This window comes from Triturus cristatus, chromosome 4_2 (assembly GCF_964204655.1).
Source record: "Triturus cristatus chromosome 4_2, aTriCri1.1, whole genome shotgun sequence".
In the NCBI taxonomy this organism is placed as follows: Eukaryota; Metazoa; Chordata; class Amphibia; order Caudata; family Salamandridae; genus Triturus; species Triturus cristatus.
In genome coordinates, this window is record NC_140586.1 from 305,745,798 (window position 1) to 305,760,833 (window position 15,036).

General features: G+C 49.9%; 1 protein-coding gene across 4 annotated transcripts in view; it reads left to right on the top strand.

The window, feature by feature from the left end:
- RASAL2 (RAS protein activator like 2) overlaps positions 1–15,036 on the top strand; it is an 891,981-nt gene that overhangs the window by 504,044 nt on the left and 372,901 nt on the right. For all 4 annotated transcript variants that reach the window (XM_085601613.1, XM_085601610.1, XM_085601612.1 and 1 more), the window contains exon 3: positions 3,451–3,577. In XM_085601613.1, the coding sequence (XP_085457739.1) occupies positions 3,451–3,577 (127 nt within the window). The remainder of the gene's footprint in view (positions 1–3,450; positions 3,578–15,036) is intronic.

Below are 15,036 nucleotides of genomic sequence, written 5' to 3' on the forward strand. Positions count from 1 at the left end.
TGAGGATGGCCTGCCTGCCCTCATCCTGCATATCACACGGTGGCAGGGAAATCGAGCTGGAAACCACTGTAAATAGTGGATTTCCAGGTCATATTCCGAGGCTTTGAACTGCCGATGTCCATTAAAGGGTGTGAAAACACCCCAGGACATCTGCATCAGCCTCAACGAGAGTTTTTGGGGGAGGAGGGATCTTGGGGGCAGGATGGGGTTGTAAAATGTCTAGTTGGTACTTCTCGGCACAAGTCCTTCCCCATCCTCACATGGTGAGATTGTTATTCAAGTTGGCAGCTATGCTCCTTTGTGCTTGGAATCTGTACTATCACTGCCCTGTTTACTGGCCTAGTTGGGTGCCTTGGCTACCTTTGTGGCAGGGCTTTAAATGGACATGTACTGTCTGGTACTAAGCACTTGCTCTTCTTCAATTTGGAAGGGAAAGTACCTGTACTTCTCCGCAATCCTGCAGTACATTTAATGACCGAGTACCAGCCCTTTTCAGTAGCACACAAATACTCCAAATGAGTACCAGCCCGTCTATATTTCTATTTAAAGCACTTCTCTAGGGTTGCTTTGAGTCTACCAAATCTCTGCCTCTCGTTCTCTTGAAAGGTTACAAAGTGCCTCTTCTAGCCCGTTAAAACTTCTCATAAATGAATTTGTTTTCTGTGTAGCGCATCTTTCGTTTGTAGCGCCTGCACCGTACACTGAGAAAGGGTAGAACCCGAGATAAGTCTTGTGTGCGGCGCTCACTAAGGTGTTCTGAGTCTATGTGCTTGAGCTTTAGTGCTTGTTGAAGGTGGTGGTGCACGCCACAGGCAAAACTCCTCCGTGGGAATCCAAGCGTTCTGTGTCTCAAGCTGGTGACACTGCCTGTTCTTGGTCCCATGCTTCTCACACTGCTGCTTGGGACATCCTCTTTCTGTCCATGTGCCCCAGGCTCCTTATACTGTTGTGCCTCAAGCTCCACCCCCCCCCCCCCCTCCATCTGTCACAACCTCTTTGTTGTCCATGTGCCTCTAGCACTTCAGACATTGTCCATGTGCCCAAACTCCTCATGTTAACCCCGTGCCCCAAGGTCCTTGAGCGCTGTCCATGTGCTATACGGTCCTTGAGCGCTGTCCATGTGCCCTACGTTCCTCGCTCCCTCTCCGTGTGCCCCAGGCTCCTCGCCCGCTGTTAATGCGCCCAGGCTCCTCGCCCGCTGTTAATGCGCCCCAGGCTCCTCGCCCGCTGTTAATGCGCCCCAGGCTCCTGTCCGCTGTTTATGCGCCCCAGGCTCCTGTCCGCTGTTAATGCGCCCCAGGCTCCTGTCCGCTGTTAATGCGCCCCAGGCTCCTGTCCGCTGTTCATGCGCCCCAGGCTCCTTCGCCTGCTGTTCATGTGCCCCAGGCTCCTCGCCCGCTGTTAATGCGCCCAGGCTCCTCGCCCGCTGTTAATGCGCCCCAGGCTCCTCGCCCGCTGTTAATGCGCCCCAGGCTCCTGTCCGCTGTTTATGCGCCCCAGGCTCCTGTCCGCTGTTAATGCGCCCCAGGCTCCTGTCCGCTGTTAATGCGCCCCAGGCTCCTGTCCGCTGTTCATGCGCCCCAGGCTCCTTCGCCTGCTGTTCATGTGCCCCAGGCTCCTCGCCCGCTGTTCATGCGCCCCAGGCTCCTCGCCCGCTGTTCATGCGCCCCAGGCTCCTCGCCCGCTGTTCATGCGCTCCAGGCTCCTCGCCCGCTGTTCATGCGCTCCAGGCTCCTCGCCCGCTGTTCATGCGCTCCAGGCTCCTCGCCCGCTGTTCATGCGCTCCAGGCTCCTCGCCCGATGTAAATGCGCTCCAGGATCCTCGCCCGCTGTTCATGCGCTCCAGGCTCCTCGCCCGCTATTAATGCGCTCCAGGCTCCTCGCCCGCTGTTCATGCGCTCCAGGCTCCTCGTCCGCTGTTCATGCGCTCCAGGCTCCTCGCCCGATGTAAATGCGCTCCAGGATCCTCGCCCGCTGTTCATGCGCTCCAGGCTCCTCGCCCGCTATTAATGCGCCCCAGGCTCCTGTCCGCTGTTAATGCTCCCCAGGCTCCTCCCTTGCTGTTCATGCCCCCCAAGCTCCTCGCCCGCTGTTCATGCGCCCCAGGCTCCTCGCCCGATGTAAATGCGCTCCAGGATCCTCGCCCGACGTTCATGTGCCCCAGGCTCCTCGCCCGCTGTTAATGTGCTCCAGGCTCCTCGTGCACTGTTCATGTGCTCCATGCGTGCTGTCCATTTCCCCCAGCTCTTTGCTTGATTTGTCCTTCTTCTCTAGCATCTCATCCGCGTTTTCTTGTTCTCCGAAGCAACGCACATTCTGTCCCAAGTTCCTGCCACTTCTGTCACTGTATGGGGAGCTCCTCTGACCATTTACCTGTGTGCCCCAAGCACTTCACACTCGTGTGCCAGAAATAGGCTTTGTCTGTCATCCATGCCCCCCACAACTGTTGACCGCCATTCCTTGTGGCCTGCCCATGGTCCACATTCTTTTTATCTTCTCTTTTTTCATGGCTGCCTGCCTCAGTCCTTATTGTACTTCTGCCACTGGCTGAATCCTCATTTCATAGATCCCAGCCTCCCCTCTTTAAAACCCTATTGCTGAAATCTAACATTACCTAATCTCCGCCTGCCCATCTCACCAACCATTCACCTAAACCGGCACAGCCACCACTGATTATCACCAACCTGGTATTAATATATCACAAAGTAACCGGAGTAAGTGCCTGCAGTGTTTCTTGACAGCACATGACTAATTGCAAAAACCAACAATAACCATTACATGAACCATTAACATGGGCTCCTGAGTAGTGCGTTAGTCACCGTAAAGCGCTTCAATGCCTCACCCGGGGTAGTAAGCGCTATATAAATCCAGTTACAACTGCAGTAGGCTTACATTGGCTGCCAAGTTCCCCAGCACCCCGCACTGACTTGTCTGCCCTGAAGTTTCCCACAGCATGTGTCACTGCGTCACCACTGTTTCTTCGTCCTCCAGTCTGCTCTTCTGAGTGAAGAGGGCTGTACCTCGGTCCTGGCAGTGAGGATGTAAAGGGAGCCACCTTTACTCTCGTGCACATGGACTGTCCTTTTGCAGGATGTTTGTTTCGTTTTTACTGCTTGCTGCTCTCTTGCTTGAAATGTTGCACTTACCCCCTTCAGAAGATGTACTTCCTGAATGTCGGGGGCAGGTTTTGCACTGATCTATCTCACAGGCAGGGCTGGATCCCTGCCACTCCCAGGATGGCATCTGCCAGTTTCTGTAATCTTGAAATTGCCCTCCAGGAGGACGTCTGCAACCGCGAACTTCCCCGGTTAGGCCAGCTGTACGACTTCTCCCATGGAAGAGATGGATAAAGGGATCAGGTGGGCGGCAGATCATCCGGGGAGTTGCTGCTGCAGATTGTGAGCCATGAATGCCTGAGCAAGTACAAACACACTGCTCTTTCTCCTCTAGATGCACAGTGAGGGCACACCTGAGGCGCAGGTGGAGACCAGCAAGGGGCGGAGTCTGCGCAGGACCGTCAGCGTGCCGTCCGAGGGCCAGTTCCCAGATTATCCTCCTGAGAGCGCTGTCAAGCTGGGTAAGCATCTGGATTCCTTCTGAGTTCTGTCTTTGTTTTTCTACCAAATGTGGTGTATTTTATACTTCACTCTGGGTGATGGACACAGAGTGACCACTTAACTCCTGGTTATATGGACACTTTCTCCATTCCTGAACGGTTTACCTAAAAATCATTAGTTCCAAGCGTTAGGTAAATTCTTTCAATGTAAGCAAAACAATGCTACAACATCCAGAAAGCATCAGGTTATCACACAAAAGTCCAGAACTGGAAGCACTGTCTGTAATGATCTTGTGGGTCACCCTATGGTATAGTGTGTAACATTGAGTAAGCCGTACTCTGGCTTGTGTACATGTCAGCTGCCACTAAGGATATTTTTTAATCTTGGGCTGTATCTGGGAGTAGAGTCAGTGTCCTGCTCTAAAGATATCACCAGGCAACGCCAAGGACCGGTACCTTGCTCTGTTTAGAATATTCAGATTTATTCAATTAAAAACAAAACACTACGACCAACATCCATGTTGAGGAAAGTCATCATGCAGTAATTGGGCCCATAGCCATGTCTGTTGTTTAGTACACAACAGTAAGGCTAGTCTCCAAGTCCGTCGAGGATAACACCGCACTAGTGATGGTATACCAGCCTATTAGGCTTATCGCACCCCACTACATACAGCATCTGGGTCTGTTGAGGATTACACTGCTAGTTAAGGTAGCCTTATCCATTGAGATTATCACACAGTGCTAGGGCCAGTATCTGGGTCTAATGAAGATCAGTCGGGGAATGTGTTGGTATCCTTATTTACTAAATGTGTTTTGCGGGGCCAGGACCAGTATCTGAGCCTACTTAGATTATCACCTAGTGTTGGAATCAATTACTAGGTCTGTTGAGGCTCATGCAGTGCTAGTGACGTTATCCTCGGCTGATGAGTTTAGAAAGCTGTGCCAGGATCAAGTGTTCGGTTCTGTTGAGGTTATCACACAGTGTTTGAGACAGTATTGTGGTCTGTGAAGTTTAGCACACAGTGCTGTGTTCCTGTTCAGATCTGTAGAAGTTATCATAGTGCTGCCAGGGCCAGTATCCACATCTGCTGAGGTTCTCACACTTTATTAAGGCCAGTAACATGGTCTATTGATATTATCACATAGCTTTAAGTAAACCATCTCCTGACACTTTAGGGCAAAGAAGGACTACTATCTTTATTCTTCTGTCCTTATTAGGAGTAGCCATGAAATAATATAGTTATCCTTGCTGTTAATGTTCAGACACCTGCATCAGTTCCGTGCCATCACCACTGCCTTTGATCTATGTTTACCAGTCTATCTACTCATTGTATTGCGCAAGTACTGTTCGTATATGCTGCATTTCTGATTGGAATACCATGTCTGATGAACAACCATCATGCTAGGCTATCACTAGTATCCATATCTCCTGGGGTTGCCACACAGTACATCCACCTCTTCTGAGGTTGTGTCACTGCACGGGGGTGAGGATGAGGTTCACTCAGTACTTGGACCAATTCTCTGTTGAGATTACCACTCAATGCTGTGGTGGTATCCACCTTTTGCCAGTATCCGGTTATATTGAGGTTATTGCATGGCAGCATGACAAGGACCTGGGTCTGTGAAGGTTATCACACTGCCTTGGAGTCAGCGTGAGGTTATCACAGAGTGCAGGGATCAGTCATTTGTGCTACTGTTGGGTTAGCAATGTGTGCATTATGAAGTGCCAGCGGACGCTCATGGCAGCTCAGTGGAATTTTAGACTCTCTGCCAACATACACCTGTCTTGAATGTAAATAATGTGCTTCTAATGCCAGTGCCCGCTGCCGGTTCCTCCACCAAAGCTGCCACAGAAAGGACACCGACAAAGACAATCTTTGTGCTTTGTGTTTGTAGTGAAATTGTGTTGAGCTGAAAGAGATGTTTTGCATTTTGTGTGTTTTATATGGATTGTGTAATGGAGATATTTAAATAGCAATTTTGTGTGTGCGAGAAACACGCACGCAGTATCGGAGTATCTGCCTTTTAATCGTTCTCAAGATACATGTATAATTAATTCTTATCACTGGCTGCTGCCATGGAATAGTACAGGTGGGGCAGGGGCTGAGGGGGTAGAAAATTTTGTTTTTCACTTACCTGGCTGCCGGCCGCCTCCCCTGCTCCGTCCACTTCTATTGACACACGGACACACAGAGGCTCCCAGACTCCCCTAAATCAATCATGACACTGCTGTCGCCAGTATGATGCTCGTTTCCGGTCCAGGGAAGACATGGCTTGGCGGTTCGGGCTGGACTGTTCCCATGAGGCACAGGGTCAGCCTGATTTGCATATGGCCATGTCTGAACTGGGGTGGCAGAGGGAGCTAAAGAATGATGATGGATTAAACCCAGATCAGTTGACTGGGGGTGAGTGTTTGATTTGCTCAAACGCTCCGTCCATCATCCCCTTTGGTATCGCTTTGGTCGCCAGTATGACAGCAGCGCCGTTATTGGTTTGAGCTGCCTGGTTCGGCGCTTAGACAGGGAGTCAGAGCCTGTGCATGTTCTCCACCCGACTGTGCAATACAGTCGGGTGGAGAAATGCTAAGTGCACATGTCTGTTAGGACGGCCAAACCGTCATGCGCACTTAAGTGCACCAATCACTCCTCCCCCTGCTGGCTGTGATGACAGCCCAGCCGCGCCACGTAAGGTAAACAAAACTGCCTCAGTACAGATAAATAAAATGATAATAACATTGTGTTATCATTTTATTTTTCCTTAATGCACTGCTCAAAGAGCAGCGGGGCGACGCTCCTCCGCCTTAGCGGAGGAGCCGCCGCTGCTGCCTCTTATGTGTAAAAATCAACAAGTTGCCACTAGACCTAAAGGATGAGCAACTTATTAAAGTTACTAGACCCTCAAGTGATGCTCTTGACCTTGCTTTTTAAAGAAGTGCAATATATATTTTAGATATAGTACAGTTTTTTTATTTGTCATCATTATTGCAATATGCCTGGGCGGGTGTTCCAGAGAAATAAAGCATCTGTTGTAGGAATTTGTGATGTGATTGACACAATGGTCGTACGATCAAACTCCTTGTAGATCCACTCAACCTTGGTTAAGAGGACTATAAACACCTGTTTTCTGTCGACACTTACCTATACGACCCTTGGGGTAAACATACCTTGACTAATGCACCTTTTATATTGGTTTATTTAATTTCCATCAGGTGATGCAGTACTGCTGAGGCGAAACCAGTCATTAGGTTGCTTGGGATGTCACTGACTGCCTTAAATCTGTCACGTTTCTAAATGCAAGACTGGTATGACAGCTCAGTAAACCTTTCAGTGATGATCCCGACACGTGGCTGGCAGTGCTAATCTTTGTTAGTGGTATGACGTGATTGAACCTAAACCAGCCATTCCAGCCTTTCAGAAGCAAATGTTACGTGGCTGAACTCTGTCCAGCCCTTTGCAAGGTCTGTGACTCGACTTTTTGTCAACCAGGCCGAGGTACTGGTGACGTGACAGGCTCTGTTCTAAATATGCCCTTTATTGAGAGATGATCCTGAAGGATAATTACAGCCCTGCCAAGTCACTCAATGTCATGTGTGACTCCTTGCGCCAATCCGGTTTTTCAACCAGCAGCGCTTTGCCTTCTGGGCCTTGTAGTTTTGATTTGTTCCATTAGAAGCGTGGGCTTCTAAGTCTCAGCATGTGAATCTTTGCTAATGCGCCAGACCTGGCTTTGTGTATTGCTCTTCATAAGGGGCCATTAACCAGATATGTGCCCATCCAACATTTCAGAGTTGGACTAAGGAGGGGTTCCTGTCCATAAAATAAGTTACGAAGTTGTCACCAAGGCAAGTCATAGAAATGTTGTTTAAGTTTATGAGCAGGTGACTGCAATACAACACAAATTACAACTTTTAGCACTGTATTTCCCTGCTCTATCCATGGAGTGATTTGTTAATTTCTAAGCCCCTGAAAAGTAAACACAGCATAGGTGAGACTCGCGTCACTGGCAAATGGTTCTCACGTGCTTCACAGGAAGAAGAAACCATGTGTGTTTAAATGAGCAGTGTCTCTGAGACATGAATTAGGTCATCCCTTGAGCAATTTTCAAGGCTTACTAAATGTAGTCGCAGTATTCATAGTGCAAGAGCAAAGACAAAGTTGGCATTTGTGAGTATAATGTTACTGCAGGCAGAGAGTCTAGTGGGCTAATAATGTCCATTTGTTTTTTTTCCTGCAAAGTACACTTGTTTTTTATACAATAAACAGTGAAATTGCCTTCTTATTTTAATAGTTTTGCAAACAATAACTTTAGAAACTATTTCTTAAAGGCATTCCTTGCCCTTTCAACTGTTGCCTGTATTCTTCATATGTATTACTCCCTTAAAGCTGGTGTATGTGCTCTTTATAATTTACTTCTGTAAAACTGTGTGCTGCCTGCACTATTTTAATCACTTTTTATTGCACTGGCAGCAGTGGCTTCACTCTTTTTGTTTCTTGTGTTGTAAAGCCACTGCAAGGATGTCATACAAAGAAGCACTGGCAAATGCCATCTGCACTCTTTATATTTATGACTACTAATGTAAGACCAGCTTCACACTTTTATTTATGACTTCCTCTCGAAGTTGCATCTATCTGCATCTTTTTAGTATGTATTTCCTCGTGGTTCAATGGCTGCTGTTTGCAATCTCTGTATGCTACGTTTGCTGGAGACGTTTGGCTGCTGAACCGTGGACTCTTGTTTATCCAGGGTGAACTCATCCTACCTCTGAGTGCTATAATCAGTGAACTAAATAATGCAGCTTGCTTCCTCCAAGTCGTAGTGTGGGGTCTGGAGAGGATGGGCTGTGGTGTCTCCAGTAGTGAATTATAAGGAGACACACATTGGGCCAGATATAAAACTGGTGGGGCCACCTACGGGGATTACATATACACACAAATGAACAGATATATGAACATTTGCTTAAAACTCACAATTCTGACTTTGTATGTATGTGTGTATTTACGTATATTTTGATGTAAATATGTATTTTTCTATTTCGCCTGCTGGTACATTCAGCAGCTCTGGTGGGGCATGGGGCAGAACAACTCGAGCCGGGGCACAGCACCTATCTGACCCTCGAGAGATACCAGTGTTGATGCACTCTCCAGGGTGTGCGCCACGCTTTTATGACTCGTGTATAACACTTGCTGTCTCTGTACCACAGCGGAATATAACATAACGTGTATTTGTAAAGCGCATCTTGGCGCTTGGTAACGGATGTACTCATTTTGTCGACCGCAGGAGGATGAATGGCTGAGTGAACCCTCCGTTTAAAGCTGTAACCACGAGGGCAGCCCCTCCCACACAGTGGACGCATTACTCCTCTAAGCCACCAGACCCGGCTTGTGAGATGTGTCACAACGAGAGCTGCGCAGTCTGGTGGTGTTTCAGAACGCGTGACGCATCTGAGCCGCTCTGGGAGGAGGACACACTTGCTGATTTAACAGTCGGTGTCTTTTGTGGTGTAATTTTACCAAAGCCTCTTTCTCAACACCCACGGAATGTGGCTACCGCCCACGGGTACTTCACATGGTGCGCAGAAAGCAGGGGTGCAGCAGCTGCAGTGGTATTGGGGCCCACTGGCCGTGGGGGCACTGAACCCTGGTTACTGCTGTAGGTGTTGCTATCCAACCAGTGACCAGAGGCCCTTTTCCCTGCTTATGGGATGACCTGTTGCATCGTTGCTACGTCACTGGCAGAAAGGCCGCCTTTTATTGGCCGTGCCTGGGTCCGCAGTGCTCTGCTCGAGGAGCGAGCGGTGCTGAACAGGTGCCTGTGGTAGGAACCGTTGGGGCAGGGCAGATTTACACCCCCCACGCGCGCACACACACGTACATTTCCGAGTGGTGGGTGACACGGGAGATTACTAATCTCCAGTGGCGTAACATGCCCCTGCAACCCTCCAGGGGGTCCCAGCCATAAAACAGGGGTCCCATTCAGCTCAAAGCCAATGAGTAACCGTGAAACATGGGAGACTCGAGGAAACTCTTTCGTAGTCTGTAAGGGGCCATCATTTTGCGTTACGGCAACTCTGATCCCTCCCCAGTCCTCATATTTTGAAGTGGAAACTGTGTTTAAACCGTGTTAGACATATTCTCTTTTAAACGAATGACTCCTATTCTTTTCTGAGACAGGTGGCAGCCCAGGGCCTGCCTCTGATGTGATCTAGGCGGGTGACTGTTGAATGTCCCGGTTTTACGCCAAGAAATGCACAGGTAGAGCTCTTGAGAGATTGGCTGTTATGAGAAGATGCGGTTCCAAGTCAAGCTAGGTGGCGGTCACCCGGTCAGACCGCCATGTGTGGCTGGCACCAGAGTTCGATGACAAGGTGGTCCGGTTACAGAGTTTTCGTGTGTCTGGCACTGGTGGGTGAGGTGCGGGTGGGTAGATCGGGAAGTGTGCGCTGTTACCATAGGATGAAGTTTGAAGATTATGTTGATGGCAGCTTGGCGGGCCGAGATCGGGTCTGATGGCCAGGGTGCAGCTGGCATGCGCCTGTGGCTTTCACTCCATTATTGTGCCCCCTTGCCATGCTCTATTGCGCCCTTCTGCCAGCAGCCAAGGCAATGCCTCATTGTCTTTCGAGGATGATTGGCAGATTGGCACTTTCTTGTGAAAACCAGGCGCGCCGCCCAGTGACTGCTTGCTGAACTGCCTTCTGTTGAGTTCAGATAGAAACCGCCATTCCCTGTTCTGCCAAAACACGGTGCCCAGAGCAAGCGCCGATATCCCGCGTCCATTCCCCTGAGGCCTGAGACGAGGCTATGCCGGCACCCGGTGGAGCCGCATTCCAGAGAAGCCAAACCCGGACGGGCCGGTCTCCGTGCTCGGATTCCTTCAGAAGCCAACTTCCGGTTGGGCGAAGTTTGTTGTGATGGAGCGGAGCAGGCAGGTGTTGTAGTTACACAGTGAGTGTTTGTCTGTCGGAGGCGTCCTGAGCCAGGATATGCTGGGCGGAGAGCTTGCCCCCGCACAGCTACCCCTCCGGTTCCCGAACAGGTGGGCGCTGGCTTATTTGATAATACTCGACGGGTGAGATGCGAAGTCGGTGTTGGGTGAGAGCGAGGTTTAGACGAGGTTAGCTGGGATGAACCTGCATCTCTTACCCCTGCGCTGGAACTGAGAACCCTTCACTCACCCCTACACCCGTCATTCACCCTTGCACTGGACATTGGCATCACCACCCACCCCAGGACCTCTGCAATAATCACTCACCCCTGGACCCGAGCACCCTCACTCACCCCTGGACCCGAGCACCCTCACTCACCCCTGGACCCGAGCACCCTCACTCACCCCTGGACCCGAGCACCCTCACTCACCCCTGGACCCGAGCACCCTCGCTCACCCCTGGACCCGTGCACCTTCGCTCACCCCTGGACCCGTGCACCCTCGCTCACCCCTGGACCCGTGCACCCTCGCTCTCCCCAGGACCCGAGCACCCTCACTCTCCCCAGGACCCGAGCACCCTCACTCTCCCCAGGACCCGAGCACCCTCACTCTCCCCAGGACCCGAGCACCCTCACTCTCCCCAGGATCCGAGCACTCTCCCCAGGACCCGAGCACCCTCACTCACCCCAGGACCCGAGCACCATCACTCACCCCAGGACCCGAGCACCCTCACTCACCCCAGGACCCGAGCACCCTCACTCACCCCTTGACCTGAGCACCCGTTGCTCACCCCTGGACCCGAGCACCCTCACTCACCCCTGGACCCGAGCACCCTCACTCACCTCAGGACCTGAGCACCCTCACTCACCCCTAGATCTGAGCACCAGTTGCTCATCCCGGACCTGAGCACCCTCACTCACCCCTGGACCCGAGCACCCTCACTCACCCCTGGACCCGAGCACCCTCACTCACCCCTGGACCCGAGCACCGTCACTCACCTCAGGACCTGAGCACCCTCACTCACCCCTAGATCTGAGCACCAGTTGCTCATCCCTGGACCCGAACACCCGTTGCTCACCACTGGTCCTGAGCACCCATTACTCACCACTGGTCCTGAGCACCCATTACTCACCACTGGTCCTGAGCACCCTCACTCACCCCAGGACCTGAGCACCCTCACTCACCCCTGGACCCGAGCACCCTCACTCACCCCTGGACCCGAGCACCCTCACTCACCTCAGGACCTGAGCACCCTCACTCACCCCTAGATCTGAGCACCAGTTGCTCATCCCTGGACCCGAGCACCCATTACTCACCACTGGTCCCGAACACCCTCACTCACCTCTGGACCCGAGCACCCTCTCTCCCGCCAGGACCTGAGCACCCTCACTCACCCTTAGATCTGAGCACCTCAAACTCACCACTGGTCCTGAGCATCCATTACCCCTAGATCTGAGCACCCGTCGCTCACCCCTGGACCCGAGCACCCGTTACTCACCACTGGTCCTCAGCGCCCATCACTCACCCCTCTGCCACTACCTAGAAATGCCTAGTTGCAAAAGTTTCCTGTGAGCCGGATTCTGGGATTCGAAAATGCAGAGAACCATGTGGAAGTTGCACTCAGATTTGTGGTATAGGAATGCTTGTAATATAAAGTGTGGTATTACATAATTTAACTTTTTTTTTTATTGTGGAAGCTAGTTCAGAAAGTTTAAAAAATTTTTACAATTTGTTCTACAGGAAAAACAAGAAAATCAATTTTTGATCATTCTTTAAGAGCATGCCACGTTTCGCTAATCAAAGTTTATTTTGTATGTATGTTCTTTTGTAAAAGGAATTTGGCAAACAAAAATGGAGCATCACAGCGTTCTAAAAGTTAGCAGGCAATATTTGTGCTCTTCCAGCATGCTGCTTGGACTTGCTGACAACTGAAGTTGGTTAAGTTGCAACTCAGCAGACTCTTCCAAGAAGTTTGGCCGCTTGACCGAGCCATACAAAATGTCCACGGGTAGCGTCATTTTATTGAAATAAGAAGTTATCAGAAAGAGGCTAGCAGAAAGGTTCCTTGAGGTTTTAGGCCAAAGATGTAGGGTAATTTTCCTAGAATTGTGAACTCCTATTTCTGCAAGGTTGCCTTTTGACACATCACATCAATAATTCCCTCTGTATGCCATGGGTCACTTTAAGTTTTCTCTGACTAAGGTCACACATGTGGACTAGCACTAGTCTGCAGGATTTAGAACCTTGATTTCACGACAGCCATGGACTATCTAAATCAGGGGTGTTCAACGTAGATCTAGGAAGGTTGGTTCCATGCCAGACTTTCAGACTATCCACACAAAATAGATATGCATCCAGTAAATCATAATGAAAATATGGCATGGATAAGGCCCTCCTGAGTGTACTTTGGACACCCTTGTTCTAAATGATTCCCGTTTAAATTTCTTTGTTTGTAAATTTAATTTTGCTGACAAAACTCATGACATTTCTCCAACTTTCACATTATGCAATGTCATGTAGTTTGTTTGCCTGCAGGAGACCTGTTCGAGCATAAAATATCTCGCAAAGAGATATTTTCTACTTGAACCAGCGTCTTGTCGTCTAGCAACATTACAGCAAATTTGTGCTCCTTTTCTTAGACCGGATTCAACGTGTGATCTTTAACAGGACACAGCTTCTGTTCCTAGGCTGTTTGATAAACTGGGGTTATGGGCAAATTCCTTGACTCGATTCAAAACTACCCCCGTAACGCCTGACCCCGGGGAGTCCTCCCACCTCTTGTAACTTATGCTTGAAAATGGCTCTTCCGCTTTCCGAAGGCCCTGCCTTAGTCCTCTCCTGTGTGGACCACTGCAGCTGTGCAGCCCCAAAATAAATTTCTCTCAAAGCTTTTTTTTACCAAGTTTCATGCCCAAAATTAACCTTTTGCATGGATGCATCAGAACTACATCACACAGCCATAAAGGCCCTAAAATAGTTTCCAAATAGGATGCTGCAGCAATCTGGGCGGCTTGCAGATGCCCCCCCTTTTTTGCCCCCATTTGAACTGCTGGATGCTATGGAAATCGGTCTGAGAGTGTGCTGGGTCTTCCTAGCCAGGCCCAGCACCATTAATCTTTCCCTTAAATTGTAAATGTGAATTGGTATACCTAATTGGCAAGTACTTTTACACCTCTCTAAGGCCCTGGTATATGGTACCAGTGGTACCCAGAGGAGGGATATAAAAGGGATACCAGGGCTGCAGAATGTATTGTGCCATGCTAAGCAACCCAAGAAAAGTTGAAGTCTGCAGGTCTGCTATGTGAGCCCTGCACAAGCATCTTACCTGCTCGAGTTCGACCCTGCATACACCATGTGTGACAGGGGCACCTCACTGCATTTGATAAATCAGTCACTCCTAAGGTAGGACTCCTATAGTCCATGAGTCAGAGTGCAGTATATTATATATGTGTAAGTATCTGTGCAAACATATACTGCTCTTTGCTAGCATTCTAAACATAATTCTACCTCAAGTGACCAGAGGTCCATAAGATACAATGGGTTGGCATCAGGACATTACCTATATGCCCACCTTCATGGTGCACGACCGATTTTTTTCGTGTTTGGTGTCGAACCCTGTGATTTTTAAGCGCTGACACATTGGCGGTGTCTAGGTTTAACCAACATATACTCAGGTGCCACTTTAGACAGTGCCCACCTAGTTTAACCAATGTTCCCGAATTTTGGTAGACTTTTTTGAAGCTTTGCCACCAAGACAGAAGTCTTACCTCATACGGGGGAGTGTGTGCCTCTCCCGGAGGTCAGAAACAAAGGACCTGTATGACCCAGAGGTACGCCTCAGAGGCCTCACTGTTGCCACTGAACAAAGGAACTGTCCCCCACTCGAGGACAAAAGACCCCCTGACCGCCCCCCCCTCCGGGCACTGATTTTCACGGGCTGGCAAGGAATTAGCTATGCAGGAAGGCGTCCACCTCCACAAGGCTGACCACACCTCTAGCGGCTGGCAGCTGATGTGCACGACAGAGGATGATTTTGGCAATCTTGAATTTAGGCTGGAAATCAGGTTCTGTCTAGTTTTAGTGACATACACCCACAGGATGTCATCACTACTGGGGTGGATTAGCCGCAAGACTAGATGCCCATTGGCTACTAGTCCTCACACCCACTAACACCCTCTAAATGCAGGATTTAAGGGGCATCCTAGATATCAGAACCTAAGATTTGATGCAATATCAAGAAGAGATTCTTGTCCAGGACAAGGCAGGACTCCATGAAGATAGGCGCTTAGCTCTGTACCTGTGGCAGCCACCCTGCTGGATTGAGACTTGACCAAGGCAAGAGACTAGTTCCACAAGGAAGGCAAACCCCTCGCATATTCCAGACTGTACAAGAACTCCCTTGAGCTAGAGGAACTGGTCCCATGCTGTCGGCAGTTATGAACTTGAAGACTTGCACCCAAACCGCCCTGCATGTCTGCTAAAAGTCCTTGTGTAGGGGGCTTCTGGGAACTGTAGTCCTGACCCTCAGCGAGGCTCAGCTTACTACAACGTTCCCC